The 14,174-nt window shown below is 35.6% G+C and overlaps 1 protein-coding gene across 1 annotated transcript in view; it reads right to left on the reverse strand.

Annotated features, from left to right (window-relative positions):
• Nucleotides 1-14,174, reverse strand: part of LOC135690726 (protein fantom) — a 40,752-nt gene that overhangs the window by 11,712 nt on the left and 14,866 nt on the right. The window contains exons 17-33 of the mRNA XM_065208366.2: nucleotides 12,339-12,393; nucleotides 11,724-11,808; nucleotides 11,128-11,234; nucleotides 10,545-10,595; nucleotides 9,746-9,812; nucleotides 9,208-9,326; nucleotides 8,526-8,627; nucleotides 7,601-7,669; nucleotides 7,136-7,228; nucleotides 6,861-6,976; nucleotides 5,688-5,887; nucleotides 4,484-4,569; nucleotides 3,881-4,019; nucleotides 3,100-3,254; nucleotides 1,544-1,669; nucleotides 621-713; nucleotides 54-449 (exon numbers count right to left, since the gene is read on the reverse strand). Of these exons, the coding sequence (XP_065064438.2) occupies nucleotides 54-449; nucleotides 621-713; nucleotides 1,544-1,669; nucleotides 3,100-3,254; nucleotides 3,881-4,019; nucleotides 4,484-4,569; nucleotides 5,688-5,887; nucleotides 6,861-6,976; nucleotides 7,136-7,228; nucleotides 7,601-7,669; nucleotides 8,526-8,627; nucleotides 9,208-9,326; nucleotides 9,746-9,812; nucleotides 10,545-10,595; nucleotides 11,128-11,234; nucleotides 11,724-11,808; nucleotides 12,339-12,393 (2,059 nt within the window). The remainder of the gene's footprint in view (nucleotides 1-53; nucleotides 450-620; nucleotides 714-1,543; nucleotides 1,670-3,099; nucleotides 3,255-3,880; nucleotides 4,020-4,483; nucleotides 4,570-5,687; nucleotides 5,888-6,860; nucleotides 6,977-7,135; nucleotides 7,229-7,600; nucleotides 7,670-8,525; nucleotides 8,628-9,207; nucleotides 9,327-9,745; nucleotides 9,813-10,544; nucleotides 10,596-11,127; nucleotides 11,235-11,723; nucleotides 11,809-12,338; nucleotides 12,394-14,174) is intronic.

Genomic DNA, 14,174 nt, shown 5'->3' on the forward strand with positions numbered 1-14,174 from the left:
GCAACCAGAGTACCCACACAAACAAGTTGGCTAGCATTTAGCAAAAGACTTACTTCGTAATTATTCCCAGAATCCTCTACAATATCGCCTTTTTCCTCAACCTTTTCGATCATTTCATCAATAGTCATTTCCTCGACAGGTATGCTCTTCAGAACCTCCCATTCTACTGTAGGCTCTTCGATTGGTGCTTTACTACCGTCAAATGAATTGACCATCGTGTCTTCATTAAACGAAACAGTTCGCTGGCGAGGATGGGGTGCTAATTCAGCATCATGAAGAGGGTGGGTCTTTGGAGAGTCTTTTTCTTTTGATGCAACGTTTTTCTCCGGTACTTTGATGTCTTCGGGGTCATGAAACTGATTACTAGCTTGCTTGAAAGGGCGCATGGATCCCCGTAAGGGTCCACTCGGGGGCTTACTGTTCTTCGGTGAATTTTGCGCTGACATTAGCTTTGAATAAAAGACAACGAGAAAAGAATGAATATAAAAAGTCTAGCAAATAGGACAAAATATAATACACGCAGAGTGAACTGCCAGAAATCAAGCCAGCCAGCCAGCCAAAGATTCATTTCTAGAAAACCATATTCTTTTACTTGATAAGACAATATTTACATAGCATACCTTTGGATACGATCTGGCTTTTGAACTCGCTGGTAAGTACGTTGATAGCCATTGGAGAGTAACATCTATGGTGCCACGACGTTCACCGTTTGGCTATCAATACGAGAAGAAAAAAACAAACATAAAACGAAATAAGAATCAGAAAAAACGTATCCAGAAAAAAATAATTATTTTCCCAGAGGCTTCTTAGATAACGGGCAGAGAAATACATCTGACATGTTTGAAAACTTTGAGATCCCAAGATGTAGCAATACAATAAAAATTATCCTTCATTACATTGAATTCTCGTCGTCGTGTTGTTTTGTTTCTGACTATTTTTCGTCTTTTCGAAAGTTTACTCTGAAAGAGTTGCTAATAAAATGTGCGAACATGCTAGTAAAATTAGACACGACAGCATGCCAAACTAGGCTAAATATCATATTTTGTAAGCTTATTGAATTTAGCCCAGAATATTGTCTGTAGTGTTTCTATTTATGATTTAATCTTTGTCTCAAAAACATTCACAGGACAGACAATATGAAAAAACAGAGCAATCCGTGAGCAGGGAGAAGAAAAAAAAGCTAACAGTCTTGTTTTTCTCATTTTACTTTGCAACTCCTGTAGTCAGAATTAAAGAAGAACTAAGCTGTGCCATGCAATTGAAATGACACAGCTACACGGCTGTTTCATAAACTTTTGCGATAGTTTCTTGTCAGAGAAAAACATATTGACAGCTGAATACAAGCAAAAACTCGGACAATGCAGCTTAGGATCGATTAAGACCCACCAGGCTACAGCTGGGTCTAAAAAAAGATTCGATAGCAATCCAACGTGTCAGCGATAACATTGATATTACAGCTTCTTGATGTCATCTTACTGCAAACCTTTTCATGATAACAGCAAGCAAAACAATGGTGAAACAGCAATTAAGTTCTTTTTCTCACCTGCAGCAAAGGAAATGTCCCTTTGACGAGTTTGTCTTGAGATAAAGTTACTAACGGCACTTTAGCAAGTCCCATGTAGGTTGTCGTCTCAATTTCGTTATCATCAAAAACGTAAATCTCCAATTCCTAGCAGATCCATGAAAAATATTTTATCATGTGCCAAAGAAATTAGATGGACTTATACTTGGTTTGAACGACGATGAGTTATGCAATAGAATTTCAAAAATGATAGATAGGTACGTTTTTAAAACGCTACAAAAACTTGTTTGCTGTTTTCCATTTCGTAGGGAATTGTCTGTCCTAAGTAAATATTAACTATAACGCATAACAGGTCGAAATTTCATACATCTACAACAGAAAATGGATTAGAATAAGTTTATCTATAGTCAGAAATGCTATTCTATGCATCTTCTTACTCCATCAAATAACACAGATCAAGGACCGAACCGAGATACCGAGGGGCCAGGGGGCCTTGCCCCCCCCCCTAAAAAAATCTTAAGTTGCATAAGTAAAATACTGTTATTTTGTAAAATATGGCTATTGTTACAATGATTTATCATGGCTGCTCCCCCAAACAAAAAGCTGTTTCTCGGTCTTTGACACAGCAAAGTTTAAGAGTTGGAATATGAAGTGGATATTGATAATAGATTCGATGGAAGTCTAGAGAATACGTTCTTCCTTTATTATTAAATTGTTTACATAACGAAGTGATGCGCTCACTGGTGCACTTTTTCGAGGAGGCAGAAACAAAGAGCGATGGAGGGCGGTTTAAAAGCTTGGCTCTCTGTTAGATGTAGAGAATATACAAAGATAAAAACGATTGTCTGAAGCATACAATGAAAAGATTAAATCACATCGGGATCAGAAATAACCACGTCAGCGAAAAACGTCGCTTCAAGCTTTACAAAACACTTGGAGAGCCAGTTTTGATGTATAACAGCTCTACTTGGAGACTAACACAAAAAGATACGAAAGGTCTAGATGCTTTTCACAGACAGCAACTGAGACAGCTAATAGGAAAAAAGTATCCTAACAAGGTTTCCAATCAGAACTTGTACAAAAGATGCGAAGAAAGACTAATTTCAATTGACATCCTCAAGGGTAGATGGCGGCTGTTTGGTCACAAATTACGTTTGTCCGACGATACACCGGCTGTGAAGGCAATGAGATTTTACTTTGAGGGATCGGAGAGGGGATTCAGAGGCAGACCTAGAGAAACTCTCGTGACAACCTTAAATAAAGATATCACCAGAGCAAGAGCAATGGAAAGGTCTTTTCCACTACCGAACATAAAGAACAATGGAGATTTTGAAAAGATACGATCCACAGCAAAGGACCGCAAAGAATGGAGAAGATTATCAGAAGTAGTGTGCAGAGCTGCAGAAACAGAACAAACATGAAACCTTCATGTCGGGACTGCATAACTGCAATTATATAACAACAGTGTGTTTGATTGAAACCTATTTGTATTTTCAGGAAGATTGAAGAAATTGCCATTTCTAAAAGGAAGATTAAGATATCTTGATCGTTAAACTGAACAATATAATTGTACTTACAGTTGTTTTTAGATAATTATCCAACTCTTCACTCATTGATACCGGAAAAACTTGTACATCATTAAATTCTGGAGTTGATGAACCAACTATAATTTCAGTATCGTGATCAGCAAAGTCGAAGAATTTGTAAACAGCATACGGATTTGGTTGCTTTTCTAAATGGTAAAATAACAGGCCGTTTTAACATTTATCACAATGTTCCGAATGGCAACTAAGCTGGAAAAATGGGGTTCAGACACAGGAGTCAAAACAAAAGTTTTAAAACAAGTGATTTCGTTCTGGAAAATCAGGAAAAATTCTTCAAGAATCCTGCTTTGGAATTCTGAGGTAAAATTCTAACTTTATTACTAAACCATAGATTCATAAAAAGCAAACTTTTGCAACAAAGACTTAGCGGAAGGCGATCTTACTGACCAGGTAACGATAATCCTGACCCATAAAAGATTGTTTCACCCAAAAAATGAAAAACCTGACCATAACCCTCAGCCAGACAACGCTCTGCCCGCCACTGCCATGCCAAAATTGCCCACAACTTTTGCAGCAAAAAAAATTTGATGCCGTAGCTATTTGATGCCGTAGCTAGTACCCTTAGAATCATACCATTACCTTTTGTTAGCTTGCTCTCGGTAAAACCACCCCCACCCCCTCTCCAAGCGATTCCCCCCCCCCCCCCCCAAGCTGTTGATATAGGCCCACTGCAGAACTGTCCAGCCTATAAGAACAGCAGTATAATAAGTTATTAGTGCCATCGATCAAATAACAGAAAGGAAAAAAGTTATACTTGTTTTAGGTTGAAGCTTTGTGCATCTATGAACAGATATCTTTAGCTCGTTGATTCCAGATTCGAGAGTAGACGACCGTCCCTCGTTGACATTGCTTGTAGAATTTGAAGTTATGTAACCCAGTGCTTTTGATCTTTCCTGGTGAAAGGGAAGAAGTACAACTTATCCACACCATTTCTAGCACAAATACACAAGTAAAAACATTCACCATTTTGCTTGTTTGTTTGTTATGAGAAAAATAATCATTCTGGTACAGATAATAGCCTGATATTATAAGATATCAAGACAAGCTATTTTGAAGTCTCTCTATCGTATAACTGACTCTGTTCCTAATGTTCATAGTATCACCTCAGTAGTATGGAAGATGATCACTTTGGTTTCGAGGAGGCTTTCTAAACAGAATTCCGACGCTTTGATTTTGTCACCCGTATGTTCATGTCGTAACTTTTATAAAGAAATAATTAATACAATACTTTAAGAATGCAGACATTAACGCTCCAAGAGTATCTCTGTATATAATGAATTTTCCATCCAACATTTTATGATGAATTCGTGATAAAACGAACAGCATGAGACTAAAAGCAACAACAGCTAATGAAAACCTTGAATAGTCGCAGAGCCTGCTCCATTGGCACTCGAAGTCGTATCCAATATTCTAAAACCGCTAACTCTTCGTTGCTGTCAATGCCTGGGCGAAGCAATGGGAGTGAAATGAAATGAAGAATATGTAGCGCTCAACAGAAAAGTGGAACTTGATTTAAAAAAGTTATTTAATGAATTAAATAAGTACCCTGGGCGCTTATTAAATTTTTAGATTTTTTCCTAGGGCTTATTAAATATGGGCGCTTATTAAATATGGGCGCTTATTAAACATGGGCGCTTATTTAATATGGACACTTATTAAATATGGGCACTTATCAAATATGGGCGCTTATTAAATATGGGCGTTTATCAAATATGGGCGCTTATTAAATATGGGCGCTTATTGCATATGGGCGCTTATTAAATATGGGCGCTTAAAATAAACGAGAGTAATCTTAATCTCTCGTAAAATCCGAAAAGGAAAGGAAAGAAAATAAAAGACATATAAAATAGACATTTCTCAGGCAATTAAAAAAGTGAATAGCTAATGAAAATGTGCGAAAAAACCTTTTACTAAAAAATACTAAAAAGATTCAAAGAAACATCCTTGTAAGGATGTGGGTCCCTGACGGGACATAAGCACTCAAAGATAGCGGGTGTATTTGAAACATTACGGTATGAAACAAAATAAGAAATAAACATCCAATTCAAATTCTGAATTTTGTTGCCTTAAAAAGAAACAATGGTAAGGTATGTGAATTAAAGAAGTTGGCAGGATTTATGCGACAAATCATTGATGACAAGGATCAAGTTAAAGAGTCTACCAAACTCTCAGAGGATCTCCAAAGTAAACATGAATCTATCGAGAAGAGATTACTCAAACATTTTAGTGCTGTAGAAAGGATAGAATCATTGGAGGCACCATTGTTTGAGAACAATTGCAAGACAAGGGATTGGTCAGTGGAAACAAAGGATTGCATTCACAATAACAGTTACAGCTATGTATGTAGATGCCTCAAGGGGGGTTTCTGAGTCCCATTTGCCGACAAAGTGGGTGAGCCATCTTTTATTAGCCGACAAGTTTGGAAATTTGACGACTAAGCACCTCTAGATGACAAAAACCTATTTGTTTCTACAATCGTTTTTTTCAAGGGGTTGTCACACCCCACACGTCCCCTGTAGCAATGAGCCTGGGTATTGTAGCTATATTGCAGAAAACATTACCTAAAAGTTTAGCTGTTCCATAGACACGTCCATGACTTTTGTCTAGAAGCCCATTCATACGAAGTTTCCCAGTTGCGATAGTTTTGTATTCAGTTCCAACAGCTTGGTGAAACTCGATGCAAATGCACTCTTTTTGGATGTAGTGCAGGAAGAAATCGTCTACATTGACGATGTATTGCGCGGTAAATCCAAACACGGGCCTAAAAAGAAGAAGCAGAATTGATGGGTGGATAGCAAACATTTCAAGCTGATTCTTTATCACCTTACAAGTGAGATAAAGTAAACTGTATGATCAAAACAGAAGCTCAAGACTAAAGGTTCATTCTTCATTCTGGCTTTTTATCGTTCGGTGTTTTCACGTTGCCACAAAAAAATATAGGCACACATTCGTGAAGAGAATTTTCTCCTTACAATTTGAAAAATTATAAACATCCGATTAAACTAGCTGAAGACTTCAGTGCAAGGCTGAGAAGGAAATCGCTTGTACAAAAGCGTTTGCAAGGCACCAACAGAATCAAATGGTGCTGCAAATGAGAGGCACCAAGAATTCTAGCAGAAAATATATTCTTCTTCATTTCATTGCAGAATTCGATTGTTCTTGACCTGTGTTTTGACAAAGTTTGATAATTATAAATTGGCGCCACCCTGCTTGTTGAATGCATGACACGCAATGCATTCGTAACTAGAACGACAGTTATTCTTCTAGAAGTAGCTTAAAATATTTAGCTTAGGTCAAGAATTGAATTTAGCATATAAATCACACTAAAAGCACCATATTGGTAGCTGATCACATCTAACAGAGATAGCAGGGAATAAGTGGTGAAGAAGGCGCTGAAAGTGCAAGATAATTCTAACGAACTTTTAACAGCGCCTTCATAATAAAGTACAGTCCACAACGCGGAGCTTTATTTTCCAAAGGAAGCGAATCATAAGTCGCAATTAAAATAATTGAAAGCGAAAATGAGCTGTCAGAAATAGCACCGCACGTCCCTGTGGACAAGCAATTCTCAGTTGGGTTATTTACATGTTAATATCATTCAATCTACAGCTTTTTGACCCAGGGAAAATGCTTTTGATTCAATTTTGTCAAACCTCAATAGAATATATGCAATTGATTTTGGCAAATTTGGAATACCGTATAATCTGTGTTAGTGAAGAAATCCTTTTACCAACCTCTGGCCGCTGATAACTGGAGTCGCTTGCATCTCAAACTCAAAGAACTCCCATGTGACGAATGTGACTGGCTCTGCATTGCCAAATACTGCTAGGCCTTGCTTTGTGACAAGAACCTGGGAAAGCCCGTACAAGAACAACATATAAAGGCCGTTGCAAATAAAACAATTATAATGCTTCTAATTTACTTTTAAGGGACAGTTATAGGTTTATTATAGCTTGTTATACACCTTATACATGTTAACAACACACATGAACGATAAAAGATCACTTGCCTTTCCAATGTGTATTTCCAATACATTCTGGCCACGCTCCAACTCATAGTTTACATCAACAACAGCCTCGTCTTGAGCTGACTCCAATTCATGCTATCAAGATATGAACAAATTTGCTAGTGTTGCTACACAATACAAAATGATATTGTGAAACTCCCTAATTCAACATCATGCCTCTAGCTTCTAAGAAACTTTGTACCACATTCATAATAACTCAAGTATTTCCTAGCTGAATCAAATTATATCACATTATATGTTTACAAAAGTCTGTGACATCGAAAACAAATTCCAGTTCTTCATATACACACCACACAGGTCTTTTCAACCCTTTACAATACAATAAATAAAACCTTTGCGCTCTCTACTGTATATTCCGGCTACTCTATTTCTTGGCAAAGTCTAGCGAGAGATAAAAATATATTTGAAATCGTCCTTAGACAAATGTAAACCAAATTTTTTTCTTACCAACTCTGTAGGCTCAATTTTGTATTGTTTTGTTCCATAAGCAATGTCTTTTAATTGAGCTTCTAGTTTCTGTGTACAGAAAAAAATAGGTAAGACCTATTGATCCCGTTTGCATTCTCTCGACACAAAAAATGTATTTTGAGCATTTCTCTCGTAGTTCGACTTCATATGTGATATTTCAATTGCAATTCGGTAAAAGCTGATGCAATTTGTATATAAAATAAACGTAACTTGAAATAATCTAAAATATAACCTTGAAGCAACAAAACAAGATCAGCGCTTTGTACCCTGGGTACCAGAGCCACAAAATTTCGAGCGCGTAAACAGAATGCCAAGCAGAGAAGCGGAGGAGCGTCGTCCTTCTTCTTAGATAGAAACTCCTCTGTTTTCCACTCCCATCTTCTATTTCCGCTTTCGAATTTATGTGGCTCTGGCACCCAGGGTAGTGTCTTTGCACCTTGTATTTTACGACTATTTTGAATTATTTTCATCTCTCACATTAGCATATAAAAACCAGTGTTTACCAGTCTGACATAAAGTGCAAGACTGTATAAGCAAGCTGACCGATGATCGCATCAAGCATAAAGCAACTTAGAACCGTCCTGTTCTTTACAACGAATAGCGTTTCAGTTCAGCGTATACCATAATTTAAGAGGACATATTTTCTAATTAGAAGAGTGGACTTAATTCAAGTAAGCATGATAGAAACAATTTCTTTCAGCAATTTTGATTACAACCGAATATTATTCACGCGAAGTTTTCTTCAAAAAACATCTGGTACAATTACAGTCATGGTATATTAAACAAAAGAGACAATTATAACATGCATCCTTTCCGTTATAAATACCTAATTCAAAGAAGAGGTGCCGCCAAAATTCACGCGATGACAACAAAGTGGATAGTAACTACTAACAACACAGTTTACCTTGATTCTCTCAGCTCTAATATCGAGCATTTCCGCATATTCTTTCACTCTAGCGTCACAATCCCTTTTCAGGTCATCCATCTTTCGTGTTGCTGTTCCAACCTACAACAGTTCAACACAACTAAGTAGCTGATTCAATCACGACGGCGAATATCATGCTTGCCGAAGTTAACTTCTTATTGTATTTAAAGAGTAAAAATATGACAACTTTACATCACGCCAGACATTAATCGATATATTTCAATATAAAAACATCTCAAGGTTTTACACTCTAGGTCAATACTACTGCTTAAATTGGTAAATAACATCCACGAATGTTGAGGGCTAGACTAGCCTACTTCAAGTATACAGTAGGTTTTTCTTTTGGAACTCAATCCCCAATTATGATGTTTTCTGACATACGAACAAAAGTCAAAATGGCTTTGAAAAAAGCAAACATTTTACGACATACTAAAAGCTTTTTCGTCTGACACTCCTCAGAGCATAAAACGTCAGAATAAGGTTCCGAAAGAACACGATGGAAAATATATACCCAGTTGTTTTGTTTCTTATGTTGGAAGGAACATGCTGTTTTATCCTATCCCCCAATCCATTTTCAAATTCTGTACCGCAAAAAAATTGCTCACATTTTAAAAGTCAAAATCTCAGTTTGATTAACAACAGTAACATAAGTAGATGATACCTCTGTTTGATAATCTTTGTTGATCTGACTCTGCATTTTCAGCATGTTTCGTGTTTTATCTAATTCGTTTATCGTTTCTGCGTGCGACGTTTGAAGCTCCAGCAGTTGCTTTCGCAAATCTAAAGAATAAATAAAACAAAAATGGCAATGAAGACATTAATTTTGTGATGAATGAAAATATTCACTAGGCCTGAACTTCTGTGGTTCACATAATTTCTTTGGATTCTCACGGTGCAAGGATTCTATTTCTAACTTAGGGTTACTTTATGATTTTGTAATGCTTGATAAAAAAAATGTGATGTATTCTATAATGCTGAGTACAAATTCACCTTGGAAGAGCTTACACTTAAAGGTTAAGTTAAGACTAAAAAACACATGAAGAGAAAGGAAGATAAATAAAAAAACCAATGCAAAAAATGAATATATAGCCATGAAAACTAAGAATAGTTATGAACCATTAACTATAACATCAAAACCAAAATGTATCAATTTCAAGTTAAAGTGATACAAAAAAGATGCGAATAAATGGCAGACTAGCCTTGACTCATTTCTTCTTCAACTTGTCCTAAGAAACTGAGCTCTTGACTCTGTTTTTCCTTTCGCGTCTGCAAGCAAATACTTGTTATTCTTTTTGCATTGGCTACTCTCAGTGTTAAAAAGATTTTGATAGAAAACAGCAAAATACGCTAGGCACTCTCACCCACTTGATCTATGGCGTCATAAAGCATATATCTAAAGTTTTCAAGAAATCTGACATACGAGAACAAAATATTTTTGTTTTCTTTTCCAATTTAGGCAGATAATTGTATCTGAAATACTTAAGCAAGAGGAACCAAAAAACTTGCTAAGATCTGTAACATCATTTTGGGGCTTGCAAAAAATCCCGAGGTCATTTCGACAGTTCGAGAAAAACTAAAACGCAATTATACAGTCGTCGTTTGGCTCGCTAAAAAAGAACAGTTTAAAACTCCCTACAAAAACAGCTGGCATCAAAGAGGCAGTCAAGTCAACTTATGGAAATAAGTAGTAGATTATAATCTAGGTTGAAGGCAAACAGCTTTGCTTATAGTTAATTCATTCCATGTGTCACCTAAATGCCTTGACGAATAAGAAACAGCTGCAAATTTTTAGCACATGTTAATTGAAACTGAACACTTTAAGTTAGGTTTATGGTATACATAGAACACTACCAGCAAGTTTAAAACACGTCAAAATTTAGGAAACAAACTATGAATTGAGGTAAAGACTAAAGCAGAATTTCTATTTGTTACAGATGGAGTTTTTTGTAAATTAGAAAAACACACTATGAAAATTCAAATGTAAACATTTGAAGATACCTTGATCAACATCAAAGCTTCTTGCATTTCATCAAAGTCAATATTGCTTTCCTAAAATAAAGATAAATTCAAGTTTAGATCATCAGTTTGGTCACTCAGGATTTTTAAATAGCAATGACTTTACGGATTTTCTGAAACATACAAGCAGTCTATTGCCGGTGTACAGGCAATATTTTAACTTTGAGACACAAACTGAGCTTAAAGGGTGAAAATATGAAACAACAAAATAACTTTAAATTGTTCAAAATAACTAAATAATTTGATTCAGATTCAGAATACTTAAGTCTCTGAACCACAAACAAATTAGAAATATTTTAAGATCGTAATATCATTTCTAAAATTAGTTTTAACATAAAATAGAGAAAAACCATACCAGATTCAAATTAGCAGAATTTCGCTAAGTGCTCATTTACCGCGTAGCTTAGTGATCTAAATTTCCAGATTTAAAAAAAGCACAAATTATTTATTAGCTTTACTTCTATTTTCTACAACTTCGTTGTTTCATATAAAACGAAAAAACAAACTGAGTTAGTTAAAATATAATTTGATCAGGTGTGCAAAAAGGTAACATTAAACATGATACCTTTGAAAAAAACTTCATTTTATCTGCCAAATCTTCATAGAGTTCTTTTTGCGAGTAATAATTCACCCTAACTTCTTTTAACTCATTTTGCACCTTTTCATTTTCATCTGGAAAAAAAAACATTTCGTGTAACACTTAAAATATTGCACACAGCCATAATGAAATATTTCGCACATTTGCTTTGCGGGAAAGACTCCTATAGCGGGAAAAACGCCACGGGGGGAACTAGGGTTGCACGTCTTACTCAGTTATCGGCTGGATCTAGTTTGTATTTCGTCTAAATTGGGATAAACGTAAAAGATCTAGTTTGTATTTCGGCAAAGTATTTTTGTGATGTAATTCTATGATTTTTAATCTGTTTTCATGTAACCAAAAGATAGGCGTTTCCTTCGGGTAAAATATGAATTTTTACTGTTGGTTAAAAGGTGTTTTTTGACTGTGAAAAGGGAGTGGCCTTAAAAATTCATATAAGTAAAGATCGTATCTCAAAACATAATATTAATTCTGATTGCATCTATTGCTAATAACAGCTTCTACAAGAGAGCTTTCATGTAGGTTTTTATCATTTTAAACTGCGAGAGAATTAGACCAACTACCTTTTTCACGAGATAATTTATCAAGAAGCTCATTCTTTTCCAAAACATCAGCTTTTGATACTGCCTCCAGTTGTGATATTTTAACCTAAAAACAGTTTTGTTCATCATAGAATTCAAACCGATAAACCTTTATACAATAATATTACCTACCCTTGTTTAATGATTTTCATCATTCCAGCTATATAAACTGTCTATGTGATTCTAAAAATCGTCTACAGAGTTGCAAAAAAGGGAAACATGAATGAGATCGAAGGAGATAGCAGAATAAATCATAGATCACCTGCTGAAAAAGTCAACATAAAATTTATTACGCATTTATCCACCGGTATCAGACAAAAACAAAAAATAATGTTCTAGGTCATGCTCTGACAATATATTTAATCTCAAATACGATCACAACAAAGTAAAAAATAAGCTAAAACTTTGATACGATACAAACATGAAATTCTTTAATGGATTCTGTAAGACAGAAAGCAGCTGGATTCACTGCCATCTTTCAATGAGTCATGTTGTGATGGCCATTGTCACAACTTACCGTTGCAACATCTGCCCTCAACTTCAGTGGCTATGAAATAAAAACAATGTCGAATTTCCTGGATAATTCCTAAAACTTACTTGGTATTCTCTCTCTTTTTGCCTGAATCTACGTTCTCTTTCGGCATCAAAAGTGCTACAAGATAAATTGCAGATCCTTTATAGCGAGAAAAAAGAACCAAACGAGAAACCGTAAAATGTGTGCACTTTTTCAGGAGCATAATAAGGGGACAACGCCCTTGACTCGATGTTTATCTTATTCAATAAACGGATCCTTGAAGTAAGCAGCTATGACTTCATTTAAAAAAAAATAAGTTTTTAATTAAGCTTAGATAAAAATCCGATCAGATTTGTACTACACCAATCTATTTTTTACCTTGACAATCTTTTGGAAAAATTTTTATATTATTGGTGATTTTGATTTCAACTTTTTATGGGATTTTAAATGTAAGAAGAAACTTTGCACCTAACCGGGCCTGTTTATCCTGAAAGTAAACTCAATGTTTGAGAGTTAGCCCACAACAATGCATCATTGCCTTGTGTCTTGTTGCTTTCACTTTGCTGATGCAAAAGGAATCTTACACCTTGTTCAACAAATTAAAATTTTAGTTTGACTAAACCCTTTAGAATGAAATCGACTATGACCTGAAAAGGCTTGAAAATGAACTAGCAACAGTATTCCTAATTAATCGTAAACTAGGTATAGGTTATCCAATTCACATAATGAAACATCGTCTTTAAATTGACGCCTTTTCGCCTACAAGCCAGTAATCTGTTTCCCACTCCACTTAAGCATTATGGTGGTTTCCACTTGAGTGATTCTCGAATGCATCAAAGGCAATTATCTTCACATCAATATGCAAAAGCAAATCACTTAGCAGAACGCGAAAAGAACGCTTGTCCTGTTCCATCTGTTTCACCTTACGCCGGGCAAAAACACTCTCATATATTCACAGAGTGAAGCTGTCCCCCACGAAGGAAATTCATCAAAGCCTTAGATGCCGTGTTTAGATGCACGATTATAGAATATTTTTGAATTGCCGTTTGAACATAAATGGGAACAAATCTCGATGAGCAGGGCCAGCGAAACCGGGGGAGCCGGGGGGCATGGCCCCTTCACACTTTGACAGAGCAAAATAATTTTTTTAGGCAAAAGTTGAAAGAAATCTAGTATACCATTATCTTAGTAACTGTGCTTAGTAATCTCTTAGATATGACCTATTGCTAAAGCTTGGTAAGTATGTCTTTACCATAGAAGACATTGGAAAATTGAAATTGGAAATTTGATTGAAGAAGTCGGTCATTGTCCAAGTTGTACAACGAATAACAGCTTGGCTTAGGAAATAGTTCGAGAAATCTGATTCAGAATAACTTAGTGCCTGAACCAAATGATGGAGTTTTGTGTTTTTTATGGCCTAAACTATAGTCTATGTTTCCCAAGGTCTGCATGTTGACGAAGAATTTATCAAAACCGTTTCAAATAAGAGAAATCAGCTGTTGAAAGAAAAGAAACTGTGGACATAAAATTTTTGAGATTATGAGAAATGAAAATCGGCAGATTTGTTCTTTGAAATTATCATCGAGAAAGCTTCTAGTTTTATTGTATCAATAATCCATTCCTACCAAGAAAGAGAAAATCTAGACGTCATTATAAATTCTATAAAACCATTTTGACGAGCCCAGTTTGAAAGTTTTTAAATCCAGAATTTCAAATCATTTTTGTTGCATATTCTTTCATTTTTAGTTAACAGTGCTTCTTCTGATATTTCAATGTTAATGTTCTTTAAAACTATGACTCATTTATGTTCTCCTCTATCTCCTTTTAGTTCCTCTTCTAAAAAAGCTTGATTACGAGTTACATCAAGTTATTCTAAAATTTTGCAAGACCTTTCCTTTTCAATTTCAACATTACAATAG

Source organism: Rhopilema esculentum, chromosome 4 (assembly GCF_057945365.1).
Source record: "Rhopilema esculentum isolate cy_ngs chromosome 4, ASM5794536v1, whole genome shotgun sequence".
Classification (NCBI taxonomy): Eukaryota; Metazoa; Cnidaria; class Scyphozoa; order Rhizostomeae; family Rhizostomatidae; genus Rhopilema; species Rhopilema esculentum.